Here is a 13128-nt window from a genome sequence, read left to right on the forward strand (position 1 = left end):
TAAAACACAGTGAGTCGTGTTTGTCAAGTCGTCGTCTTTTCTCTTTTCTTTATTCTTGCACAAAAAACAACATCAACAAATATTAAATATATTAATGTAAGTGTATAAACACATTTTTGTATCTACTTCACAATTATCATCAGTATTAGCGCCGGATCAATTACATTAATTTCTTCAGTCCTGCTTTTTTTCCAGTCTTTGATAATCAGCTGTGACTAAGACAGCTGTTATCGACCGTGTTGGAAAAAGAAAAAAAAACATTTTCTGAAGTCGTCTTTTTACTTCTCTCCTCATGCGGTGACAACACAGCGGGGGGCGGGTTCGAGGCCCACAGCAGAAAGAATTACATTTCTATAGAGAGAATGTCCTGCTGTGCCGGGGTCACTGCACCTCAGTCCCGTGACCTTCGACCCCTGACCCCTGCCGAGGTTTGTGTTTATTGGAACATAGATCCTTCTGTGTTGTTTTGTCTCCAAGGACCTGCAGGATTCACGACCCAAGACGCTGAATGGAGAAAAAAATTTTTCAGAGTAAAAAATAAATAAATAAATAAATAAATACAAAAATGGCGCTATTGTGATTTAATCACCTGACCTGAGTGTCATTATCAATATCCGCCGCAGATTTCAGAGGAAGATTTGGTGATACAGGGTGAGCAGGAGGACATCAGCTGTCAGCTGTGGGAGACGTGAGCTGCTTCTACAAAACCTCGCTCTTTATTTTTTAAATCCAGACATTCAAGTTTATTCTTCTGCAATCACAATTTGGATGAATCTAAGAAAAGGAGAAAATATCAAAAGATGTTACAATGACAGAAAATATTGATAATATATTAATATACAGATAAAATACAAATAGCACTTACAAATAATACTGAAGTGATTCAAGATTAATTTTACATGTTGTTCTCAGTCGTTCGGTGCAACATTGTTTGTAAGTTTGTGTATGAAAGTCGATCAGCTAGTTTCTAAATCTACAAAACAAAAAGACATTTCAGATTAATATCTTAATTAATATTCAACCTTCTTCATAAAACTAAAAAAAAGTTTATTTATTCTCAGGTACAATTTTGAGGCACTGTTTTTATTTTCTGCTCCTTTATACTTTTGCTCCTCGATGATTCAGAGGCAAATAATTCACTTTTTTACATGACTGCAAGTATTTGACAACTTCACATATGAGTTGATTTAGCAGATTTAGCCTGATAATGTGTTTATGAATAAAATCAGCAAGTAAATTATGATATATTTTTAAAGATTAAGATAAAACTTTATTGATCCTCAATGGGAAATTCACTTGCAGATAAACATAAGTAGTCAAATCACCTTGAACAACATTAAATCAATATCTGTAATCTGAATTCAGAAATATTCTGCATACTCATTACATACATATTTTTACTTTTGGTATTTATTTTTTAATGTTTATACTTTTGTACCTTTACTTAAGTAAAAAAATAAATATTTGTCTTTTCTACACGTTGGTATTTCTATACAAGATCTAATTACTTCCTCTACATCTCTTTGCGGCCACATATTCAGACATATTCAGGCACTGTTGAGTTAGTATAACCATCAATGTCTCAGCGAGAGAGACAGAAAAGATGTGACCATCACAGAAGAATATGTTTTTATAGGCTTTATGACACTCAAAGTGACCATGACAACCCCAACAGGATCTTCTAAATCATCTCCTTCATCTCCAAATTCCACAACATGAGATGAAAAAAAACATTGCAGACAATGAATATTTACTTTTTAGGGCAGTTAGCAGACGCTTTTGTCCAAAGCGATTTACTGTAATTCATACATACACTGATGATGGCGGCTGCCATGAAAGGTGCCGGTCAGCACATCAGGAGCAGTTTGGGGTTCAGTGTCTTGCCCAAGGACACTTCAGCATGCAGATGAAGGGAATTGAACCAGCGACCTTCCAATAACAAGACACTGGCTCTACCCCTGAGCCACAGCTGCCCCTGTACATGTTTAATTAGCATGTTCAAATGAAATTATTATCATATTATTATTATTATTATTAGTATCATCATCATTATTATTATTATTATTATTTGACATACACTATGCTTTTAAGTATTTAAATATATCAGAATCAGAATCAGACTTTCCTTTTTTTGAAATATAAGAAATTTAGGACAGTGAAATTATAATAAACAATAATAATAGTAAAATATAAATTAAAATAAAAAAATATAATAAAATATAAACGTTTCACTAATATAAAACCCACTGTTATACAGGCTTATGTATGTCCCTATATAATATCTTAATTATCCTCCTGAACCATAATTATCTGACTGTTAACATTTATTCTTCCAACACGTTTTCTGCCTGGTAACAAGACTCTAATCCAGACAGCTGAGGGTGTTTGTGGGTTATTTGTTCTATACTATGCAACATAAATTACCAGAGTGATGATTGAAGTATTTATATATATTTTTTAGAACACTATATATTGAGTACAGTGAATATACCACTGAATAAACCCAGTGCAGAGGGAGGACAGCCTGCTGCTGATGGAGACAGTCAGGGGAGTTTCCCTGTTGACAGCAGAAAACCTCACACACACACACACACTAAGCTAGCCGACCAGCTAGCTAACTAGCTCCACAACACTAACTGGTCACCGTCAAAAACCAAGCTAGCCCTCCGTTTTCCCCAGACATCCACCATGGATTTGAACAATATCCTCTCGCAGCTTGAAACTGCCAACGAAGAGGAGGTCGACGCGCTGCTGCAGCAGTATAATCGAGAGGTGAGTCGCGGCTCTGCTCGTTTTCACGTCAAACCAAAACAAACGGCGCTGCTAACGTTAGCTCGCTAGCTAAACGGCTAGCTTTGAGTTCGCTAAGCATCCTACTGACCAGCTAAGCTAGTGTCATGCGATATATTAGGTTGCATTGTTTAATCATATCACACTAAATCTATGAATGAGGCAAGTAGGAGTTACATATATTGATAACAGCAATGCTAATGCTGCCTGCTCACGTATCATGTTAGCTAGCTATTCAGTAATATTAGCTAACTTTGAAAACGTTCCCTGGAAAACATGTTGCCATTTAACCTATTTCCTCTTTATATTTGCTGAGGTTTACCTTTAATAACGTGTGATTCTCTGTGACATGTCAGACTGAGTTGTTTGGTGTCCACAATGAGCATCTGCTGTGTTTCAGAACAGTCACACCTTCGCTTTTGAACCAAAAGAAGAAGCCCTACGGAGTGTAAGTGCTGCTTATCTGAGCATTCGTTCATTGGTAGAGGTAGCTCAGTAAAGTAACAGTCTGTAATGTTTCCTGTCTGTGTCCTTTCAGAAACTGTGTCAGAGTGTGCTGACGGTCCTCGGGAGGCAGGTGCCGCCCAGCTGTCAGAAGACATGTCTGGAGACACTCCGCATCCTGTCCAGAGACAAGCGTGTCCTCGCACCTGTAGCAACCAGGGAGGGCATGATGATCCTGGGACGGATGGCGAGGCTGCGTACTGGAGAGGAAGGAGGTGATGAGGAGAAGAGCTCTCAGGAAGACACCCTGTCAGAGGAGGAGGAGAGGGTGGTGGTGGAGGCCTTGAAGTGCCTGTGCAATGTGGTGTACAACAGCCCTGCAGCCCAGCAGGTGAGTGTGGACGTGCAGCTGGCTCACGGCCTGTGTGCCAGCCTGCGTACGGCCCGCTCATGGCGCCACGAGGTGGGCTTGTTCTCGCTGCGCCTCCTCTTCCTGCTGTCTGCCCTGAGACCTGATTTGAGAGGGGTCCTGAGGAGAGAGTGGCATGCTGTGAGACTGCTGTCGGAGGTGCTGGAGCACACCCTGGATGTGCGCTGGGTCGGTCCATACGAAGCCGCCTGTCCAGACTCACAGGCCCTGCCGATGCCCGCAGAGGACAATGAGCGAGCAATGGAGGCGCTCAAAGCCTCATTCAACCTCACGCTGTCTTACACTGGTGGTGAGGTGAGTGTGTAATTCGTCTGGGAAAGTGTGTCATGTTACAGGAAAAGGTGCGCACTCGTTTATTGTGCATCGAGGGGTTGAGAATACGTCGGGATGTTTTTCAGTCATCTGCTCAGGTTACAGATTAGACTCACCTGTCCCACAGCGATCATACATTTTGATCCCCACAGCGGCTAAATTATTTCTGTATCAAACCCTTTCTGCATCAGGAAGAGAGACACGCTTTAAATACATCAACACACACACTGTCAGGAGAGAAGCTCAAACCAGCACCCAGCACTGATAAAATCACTATCAGGTCAGTGGGGGGTCGTTATGAATAAGTGTGCCAGATTCAGGGCGGAGCCATTGTTAGTAATATAAATTACACCTTTGCTTTTCTGTCTGCGTCAACTCAAAGTGTCCACAGAGAGAGTTTAAACGCCGACTCCTCCAGTTTTACACATTAAGGTTTGTTTTCAGATCTCTGGGAGAACTACTACACATGTGGGGAAAAAAGTACTACGACGCCTTTTGTGGCTCCAGAGGAAGCTGCATGCAATCAGAAAAATTGCTTCCATTGATGACACTCAAGTTGCACTGTGGGTAATAAAGACACCAGGTTTAGGAAATGAAGAAGAATGAGCAGAGTAATAAAAGTTATAACTCTGGTTCTGCTTGATTGATTTTGAGCATTTGTATTTATTTGTCTATAATGAGTTTGACAGTTTCAAAGGAGTGCAAAGACAGAACAGTGGACTGCATTTCAAAAGCAGGTGCCTACATTATCCAGGATGCAATTTAGTCACTTAATGACATCCCTGGAGGCAACTTTTAATTTATACTTTTGGACCATTAAGTATGTGTGATATTTGATTGGGATTGTTGTCGTTCATGATGATGTAGCTATAGATGATTTGCTGATCTACGTGGCGGTCTCTGTCCTAAGAAAGTATTTCAAACATTTTCCACAAGGAGACACATGATGGCAAACGCGGCATCTAACAAAGTGTGAGTCTTTCTGACACACATTAGTTCTTAGGCTCGTGTTTGACCCTTCACTCCGCTTTGAAACTGTAGAAGTCCAAACTTCCTCTTCCTCCTAAGTTTTTAAAATCCAGACTAAAAGCTTTTTAATTTCATTTTATCTTTTTGTTCCTCCATTTTTGTGCTGTAGACCGGTTGTGATGCTCATAGAGTTTTGAGGAAGCTTTTTGCAGTTAAGCCTTTGCTTCAACCCTCACATCCTTGTAGCTGAGGTATTTCTGCCTTTTTTACTTTTACCTCCGAACACTGTAACATCTGATTGGAAGTCATGTTTTTGTGCATCCTTGACTTGACAGGAGGACGACCACCAGTTCCGACTCATCGCTGCCATCCTGCGTCATCTGTTGATGCTGAAAACTGAGACGGAGGAGAAAACAGAGGAAGCACACAGGTGTGAAGTCCGTTCCTCAACTCCCTTAATGTCCTCCTACACATGATGCTTCTGTGTTTTGTAGCTCACAGTATGTAAACGTGTGCACTAGTATTACTACTTTATCTAGAATGCTGCTTCATTTGAAACTGATTTGCATAAAGAGGCCCACAGAGCAACAAAGTGCTTCAACCACTCAGAGAACCAGCTTGGATCTTTGTCCTCTGCTGTTATTTGCATGTGAGCACCTCCTCTGGACGAGCTTTAAGTGTCCGCCGAGAAGCTCAGCGTGAGAGAGGGGCTCGCTGCAAATTAGGACTGATAGGTCTGATAGCAGAATGCAGTGTCGTGGGAAAAACGCAAACCAACATGTGACTTCGGTGCCCTGTTGGGTATCTCATCCTCTAAATGCTCTTTGCTGTCGTAGTAGTGCAGCAGCATCTTCTTCTCATGGTAATTTATGCAGGAATGCCAAGAATCTGTGGCGCTGGACTGAAATTTAAACAGCATCGTGTAAAAGTGACTGATGTTTCTCTTGACCTGTCGAGTCGGCGGCTGAACTGTTCATGGGAGTCTGGCCCAGTGACCAGCATCACATTGTTTTAGGTTGTTTGAATAATAGTATGTGACTGAATAGAAGAGGGGAGTGTGAACAAGTTGTTTTAATATAGAAAACAATGCAATTATTTTGGTTTTTAAAGAAATATTTCCAGATATATGTAGATTTAAATTGCTTAAAATCATAATTAAATAATGAGACTCTTTTTTTTAATTTTTTTTTTTTACTTTTTTCATGTATGCGTATATACATTTTTAATTTTGTCTGCAGCCATGCCGTCAACCTGCTGAACAACCTGCCTGTGTCCTGCCTGGATGTGCTGATCGATCTGCCTGTCCAGGGAGGTGAAGAGAAATATGGTGGGAAAAACATGGATGTAATCCAAGTGTTACTAGACTTCATGGAGAAAAGAATCGACAAGGTAAAATTCATCCTCTGCTGCGAATACAGAGAAAGATGCATTGTTTACACACTAAAAATGACTGATTACTTGTCCAGTATATCAGTTTGTAGCAGTTATTCAAGAGTAGTGACCTGGTAGACCTCAGATATGAAATCAGTAAACAGGGAGCTAAAGTCAATCACTGTCTGATCTACTCATCCTGTCTTTACCTCAGTATCCTTCATTTTACTCACTCCTGGTTAAAATCTATCCGCTGTTCCAGCTTGTGAAGTGTCTGTGGTTTGTGTCACTCCAAGCAGGGCTCCAACTACAAAGAGGGTCTGACTCCGGTGCTCAGCCTCCTGACCGAAGGATCCAGACAGCACAGGGAGATCCGTAGATATATCAAAGCTCAGGTAAAGAAGCTGCCTGCAGATTTAAATCTAAAACAATACATAGAAAACAGTAATCAGAATGATTTTTAAATCTCTGCATCTCCAGGTACTTCCCCCACTGAAAGACGTGAAGATCAGGCCAGAGATCGGCACCACCATCAGAAACAAACTGGTTCGCCTCATGACACATGTTGACATGGGTGTGAAGCAGACGGCTGCAGAGTTCCTCTTCGTTCTCTGTAAAGAAAGCGGTGAGCAGGAGGCGGGGGCAGTGAAAATAGAAGAACGAGTGAGCAACTGTAATTACAGCAAAACTTATAGTCGCATCTTGTGTGTCTGTGGCGTTGTTTCGTAGTGGACAACCTGTTGAAGTACACAGGATATGGAAACGCGGCAGGACTGCTGGTGGCTCGAGGACTTCTCGCAGGAGGCAGAGGAGAGACCCAGTACTCCGAGGATGAAGACTCAGACACAGAGGAATATAAGTCTGCAAAGCCCTTGTGAGTGCTCTGCATTGTGATGTCAACTTGTTCAGTAGATCAACGTGTATGCGTCGGTAATGTATGAATTAACTGTGCTCGTCTCCTTGTTTCAGCATCAACCCGATCACTGGTCACGTGGAGGAGCCGATGCCAAACCCCATCGAAGAGATGACGGAGGAGCAGAAGGAGTATGAAGCTCAGGAACTCGTCAATATGTTTGACAAGTTGTCAAGGTAAATATACTGTTGTACCGTAGTACAGAGGCAACAAGAAATGAGTAAGAGGAGGGACATCATGGAGCGAAGGCCTCCACCTGAATTCTAACTGGGGATGAATGAGCTTTTTATATGTACAGGGCGAGTGACTCCTTCTCCACGAGCGGTCTGCTGTCTTATACCGGCATGTTTCTACAGGAGCCCAGAGAAGTCAAACTCTGGCTCACCCCCATTGGGGAGTGTGAGGCAAGGGAGTGGTTTACTGCTAGACATTTTATTTTGTTTATTAGTACAGTTTAGAGTTACAGAGACAGAGGACATTAATAACATTACTGTAAATATGCCTATAGATGTAAGCATACATATAAAACCACTTAAAAGTGAAGACAACAATACATGAAACATAACCACAGATGCCACTTAATCCGACACACTGAACCTATAAAGTAAGCACGCCAAGCCATATGAAGTATAACTAAAATACCAGATATGTATGACAATATGACAAAGAAAAGGACTATTGTAATTTGCTTATGTTTTCTTTTATATAGGTTTTAATGAGACTAGACGTCAATAAGCTTCCTTCTGTGAATATAAGTCCTTGATATAAATGCTTAAAAAGATTAATACATCCTCTCTGACTCCTCCAGTGGTGAAAAAACAAACATTAAAGCACAAATACAGCCTGTCGGTGCAACTCCAAGTATTTCTTTAGATATAACAGGTGAGAGGAGACGCCTGTGGTATATTCTGCCCGACTTTCCGCAAGATTTCATTAAAAATCTGCTGACAAATTTTAGAGATGTTTGGTACTGTATTTTAACAGTGTCTGGCATCTGGTATATAATGGAAAAGTCAGTGGAGAGACTGAAAGGAAAAATGTTTTTCAGAAGGCAACAAACAAGACAAACAAAGGATGCCACAGAAGTTTGAGACAAATAATGAATTGTGCTTCTTTTGCTCGATGATGAACTTCTTCTGTTGCTTCCCTGCTCAAATTATTCATATTCGTTATTGTTTCCTCTGCAAAGAGCCCTGTTGTATTTGTGTTGACCTTTTTCCTCGGCGAGCAGAGGCTAACATTAGTCAAGTTTGTACAAAGGTAACGGTGAGCTCGCTCCCTGCCAACCCGTTCATCAAAGGAAGAATCTCTTGCCGTTAGCTGCTGGCTTCAATTAGGCCGGGACTTCCAGCACGCCGCAGCATTCAGCCGGGGTAAAGGGAGGCTGCCGGCACGCCACTGCACCATCATTACCAGCGCTCCGTTAATTATCACCTAATTGGCACACACAGCCGGCTTGCCTTTATGTGTCGCATTCAGTTTTAATAACTCGTGCGTCCTGACTTTATTCTTCTCATTCTGAGGAGTCGGTCACTGGCCAGACATGGAGTGGACTGAGACAGAGGAAGAGGTAGACAAAGCAATTTGGGTGGAACGTGGACGAAGAGGAAGAGACACGGTTGAACAAATGTGCAGACGCAAGAAAGCTGACCTTGTCATTGTTGAGCCAAAGAGGGGGTTGAGCTGTAATGAGGCACGTGCGCCCAGAAGAGGAAGATTCCTTTCCGAGGCTGCACCCTCTTTCTTCTCTTCCTCGGTAAAGGAGATGTGGTGACGACGGAGAGGTGCTTCCTCATTGCGGCCTCTAAGGAGATCGGTCAGAGCCCTGCAAGAATGTGCTCCCCTAACTGCTTAACTGGTCCTCCAATTAGCACATATTTTGCATCCCCACCCACCAGCCCCTCTTACATGTGCCAGAGTCTCTGTCAACGCTGAGGCACAGAGGAGGGCCTCTTTCATTTTGCTCTAATTAGGAGAGATGATGTTCAATATTTTTTTTTTTTTTAGTTTTTGTCTTGTTTGTACCTGCCGACTTTGAGCAGCGCTACGAGGCTGTGGGCTGGTGGTGCCTCTCTGCAGGCTTAAGATATTTTCAGATTTAACCACATCATAGGTCTCCTCTGTCTCCATTTAAAGAACTTAACCTGTAGATTTCCTAGGCTAAGTTCAATTTAATTGCGGGAATCAGCAGGAATTACAAGGGCATTTATATTCGAATCTCTTTTCAAATGAATGCAAATGGGTCCTTTTTAAATCTTTGATGGATAATTCTCTGATAAATCATCTTAGAGGGAGTGGTGACACACAGTGCAGGTATAATTGGATTAGGAATAAGGGGCAGCCGTGGCTTTGAGGAGATTAGTGTGAGCGCTGATCCTGTAATTAAACTGCCACAGAAGAGGAGGGGAGGAGGGCAGGGAGGATGGCCAGACAGGGCCGAGTGTCCATGAAGGGGGGACGGGGGTTGTTGAGTGAGGGTCCTCAAGCTTTGGATGTAAAGAGAGTAAAGATGTACAAGTGAAAGCCTTCATACGAGTGTCTGTGGACTCAAAGGGTCCTGAACACAGTTGGGTTTTGTCTGTAACATCTGTTTACTTTGAAAATATCCACAAAGACGGTCATGTCCATCTTCTGCTTGTACAATGAAGTGTGACGTATGTCCATTTTACACGCTGCACGTCTGTTTACTTCCCCTCAGCTCTACAGTTACTTCTACAGCTCTTTGAGGCACCAAGTGTAAAAACCCGCAGCTTCTTAGATAACAAGTGGTGACGTTAGCTGGACACACAGCAACACTAACAAGCCAACTTCAGTTCAGTGGCGTATTAGCACTTTGTGTTTGGAAGAGCGGACAGATATGAAGGTGATATGAATATGAGGTGATTATCAAAATAATCTGAATCTACCAAAATAAGTAAGCACTAAGTTGGAGTTTGATCACTAATGTTGGAGGTGAAGGTTACTGTAGAGTTCACAGATGTACGTTACGTTCTGCAAGTAGAGAATTAAGATGTAACAATCTCTGATGTGCTTCTTTTTGTGTTTATAGGCAGAATGTGATCCGGCCGATGGGGGTCAGGCCCGACGGGACGTTAGCACCTCTTGAGGAAACTCTCTGTGATCCACACGAGGACAACTCAGGATCCGATTCTGACTAGTGAAATCCACATCCAGGCCACACGTTCCAGGCTACGCCATCCGGGCCCCAACACATCTGAAGCTGTGTCCCATTTCAAGGCATGGATCCTTTTTGAAGGGTGGTGCTCATGAAGGGGCAAGACTGAACCTCCACCATTTATAAGATCAGGTTATTGTTAGAGCAGAAGTCAGTCAGCAGAGCCACATGCTGTTCTGATATCTCCCAATAAATCACACACAGTTACCTTAAATGGACTGGCAGATATCAGCACAGTGTGTGGACACTGAAACTAATGGTGGAATTTAGGCTGTAGGCAATAAGTCACTTGGAGATGGTTGAAAAGGTGGTTTTATGATACCAGAGTTCATATTGAAAGTCTTAATGTTTCAAAAAGTGCATCATGTTAAAGGAACAGTGTATCCATATAGCATTTATTTATCTGTACGCTGATGCCAGGCATCCGTTATTCACACCTCGTCCCGTTCAAGTCAAACATTTAATTGTGATCGACGACCACTAGAAACCTGGTTAATTTGACAAGCGTTTTTACTAGCAGACAAGGATCACCTGAACACAGCATGCAACAATTAACCAGTGTGCAAAGAGAACGGGGCGTTGTTGCGACTTCAGTGTAGATGTGAGACTTCTGATGATCCAGGCCCGGGACTGGGACACAGCTCAACGTGTCAGAGAGGTCCTGCTGCAGCGGTGAGCCGCTCTCCAAAGTAGAAGTGGACCTACGTGTGGCATAAAGACTCTGCTGTGACATCAAAATGCATAGGAGGGAGGCCTCCATGGTTGCTGTTGCACCTTTATCATTAATTCTACTGCTCCCTATGTTGAGAAAAATAGAGGTAATAATATAATTTTTTGCTTGATCTTGTGTATCTCACTGAAAGAACTGTTGCCATGTTGAAAGTGTAATCATTCCTTCACTGGTGCTTTTTTGATTTTCACTTTTTCTTTAATTTTTTTTTTTTCCTTATTTTCTTTGGCAACCTTATGATTTTGTCCATTCTTTGTGTTTCTAGACAATTCAAGTGCACATTATATACAAACACATTTAAAACTGTTAGCAGTGCGCTTAGTTCTGTGTTTAAAATCATGAGGCCTGCTGAGTGAGGACCACAGACAGGATTGGTGTACATTTAAAAAAAAAATTAAAAAATCAGGCAGTGTCAGTGTGGATAGTTTTAACAGTGCCTGACATCAGACTGAATTTTAACACTCCGTTTCCATCAGTCAACTTGATGGAGTCAAATCTCTGGACGCAGGCAAACTGAGTCCATGTGGTTGTGTAATTGTCATGAATGTTGCACACCAGTTAATACCAGAGGAGAACTTTATGAAATCAGGGTTTGGTAGCTTACTGTTTTGGACAAGAACGTCTTTTCATCCAAAATCATAACATTAGATGGAAAGATGCGAACATTTTCCTGTGCTGGATGATCGTACAACCAGATTGTTTTCTGCCTCTTGACAAAGAAATGTGTAAAACTGCGACGATTGTTTTTGAATCCATGTTACTTTTGCCAAATCTGCATGACGTTGAATCTGTTGTCAGTGCTGTGATTTTTTTTTTTCCTTTTTCTAGATTGAAATTTTTTGCAAATTTTTATATAAACCCACAAGTTTAGTGTATGTATAAACTGAATAATATTTCTTTATGTTGGTACAATTAAATCTATTGTAAATGCTGCCAGTTCTGAAATCAGCTGCATGGTTTTATATACAACTTCACAACAGATCTGAAACCCTCCTCTGGACTACAGATTCACTTGTTTGTGAGAACCCAGACAAAAGTGCTTTAAATCCAGAGAACATGTGTCATCATTACAGGAACTGGTGGAACTTCACTTGTTTACTAGTGAATAATCATGAGCACACTTTCCACCAGACCTGTGAATCATCACTACTGCCCAGCTCACACAGAGTTATAATAATAATTAAAGCTGCGAGCAGCGTTGGTCGGGCCCTCGCAGTCCACGCTCCTCGGGGCATGCTGCTGTCAGGGCTTCCGCACGCAGCGCCTCGAAGAAGCCGTTTCTTTATAATTTGGTGCCCTGCTCCCGCTGGCATTAAGTAATGCACGCTGAAGACAGAAAAAAGAGCGTGTACTGCTGCACGATTCCCCAGACAAAGACTGAGATGACGGTCCGCTTCTGGAGCTGGCTGACGAAAATGTCCACATGAGGCATGATGCAATGAAATAGTTTCGGGAAGAAGCTGAAAGTATCATCGTCCAGTAGCTGAAGAGAATTTTTTCTCCAGTTCTTCCAGCTGCTCTACACTCTGGCGATGATGTCACGCACTCTAGCTCACGCAATACACACCCATTATAAAATCAGAAGAAGGCCTAAAAATCCGTAAAACTAAAACTGTGATGATTTGGAAACCGTAAGAGATTTTTAAAAACTGAATACATGCCCAACAGTTCAAGGTCTTCTCACTCTTTAAAAGGTGGAATGGTATCTGTAGCTCAAAGCATGAAGCACAAGAAGAGGTTGAAAGTCGATGAGTTTTGAAGAGGATTTTAAGATTTTCCCATTTACTTTCCATTCAAACTAATCAGACTGCGACCAGATCGCCATCTATGGGCCGATTTGCACCAAATTTTACACAGAGCCTCATCAGTCCATGGAACACAATTATGAACATTTACGTGATAATCAGACCGTATTTTGTTTAGATGTGCAAGATTGTCTGCTTTCAACACAATATGCAGGAATTTTGTTGCAGGTTCCCTGCTCAGGCCCTAAT

At 41.9% G+C, this 13128-nt stretch overlaps 1 protein-coding gene and 1 long non-coding RNA gene across 3 annotated transcripts; one reads left to right on the forward strand and one right to left on the reverse strand.

The window, feature by feature from the left end:
* Nucleotides 1–14: 14 nt before the first annotated feature.
* Nucleotides 15–3249, reverse strand: LOC119024589. The gene is made up of 3 exons (XR_005076512.1): nt 3113–3249; nt 595–774; nt 15–504 (listed from the first exon to the last, which is right to left on the reverse strand). It is a non-coding gene; the product is annotated as an uncharacterized LOC119024589 (long non-coding RNA).
* Nucleotides 2513–12070, forward strand: ric8b (RIC8 guanine nucleotide exchange factor B). Of its 2 annotated transcripts, none has more exons than XM_037107519.1 (10): nt 2513–2772; nt 3191–3238; nt 3329–3958; nt 5281–5375; nt 6184–6334; nt 6613–6711; nt 6797–6941; nt 7046–7190; nt 7286–7405; nt 10279–12070. In XM_037107519.1, exons 1-10 carry the CDS (start codon nt 2689–2691, stop codon nt 10385–10387), a joined length of 1626 nt encoding a protein of 541 aa, XP_036963414.1. In that variant the 5' UTR covers nt 2513–2688; the 3' UTR covers nt 10388–12070. The 2 variants fall into 2 exon arrangements, with proteins under 2 accessions (XP_036963414.1, XP_036963415.1); XM_037107520.1 differs by having other exon boundaries at nt 6616–6711; nt 10279–10416.
* The last annotated feature ends 1058 nt before the right edge of the window (nt 12071–13128 follow it).

Source organism: Acanthopagrus latus, chromosome 8 (assembly GCF_904848185.1).
Source record: "Acanthopagrus latus isolate v.2019 chromosome 8, fAcaLat1.1, whole genome shotgun sequence".
NCBI lineage: Eukaryota > Metazoa > Chordata > Actinopteri > Spariformes > Sparidae > Acanthopagrus > Acanthopagrus latus.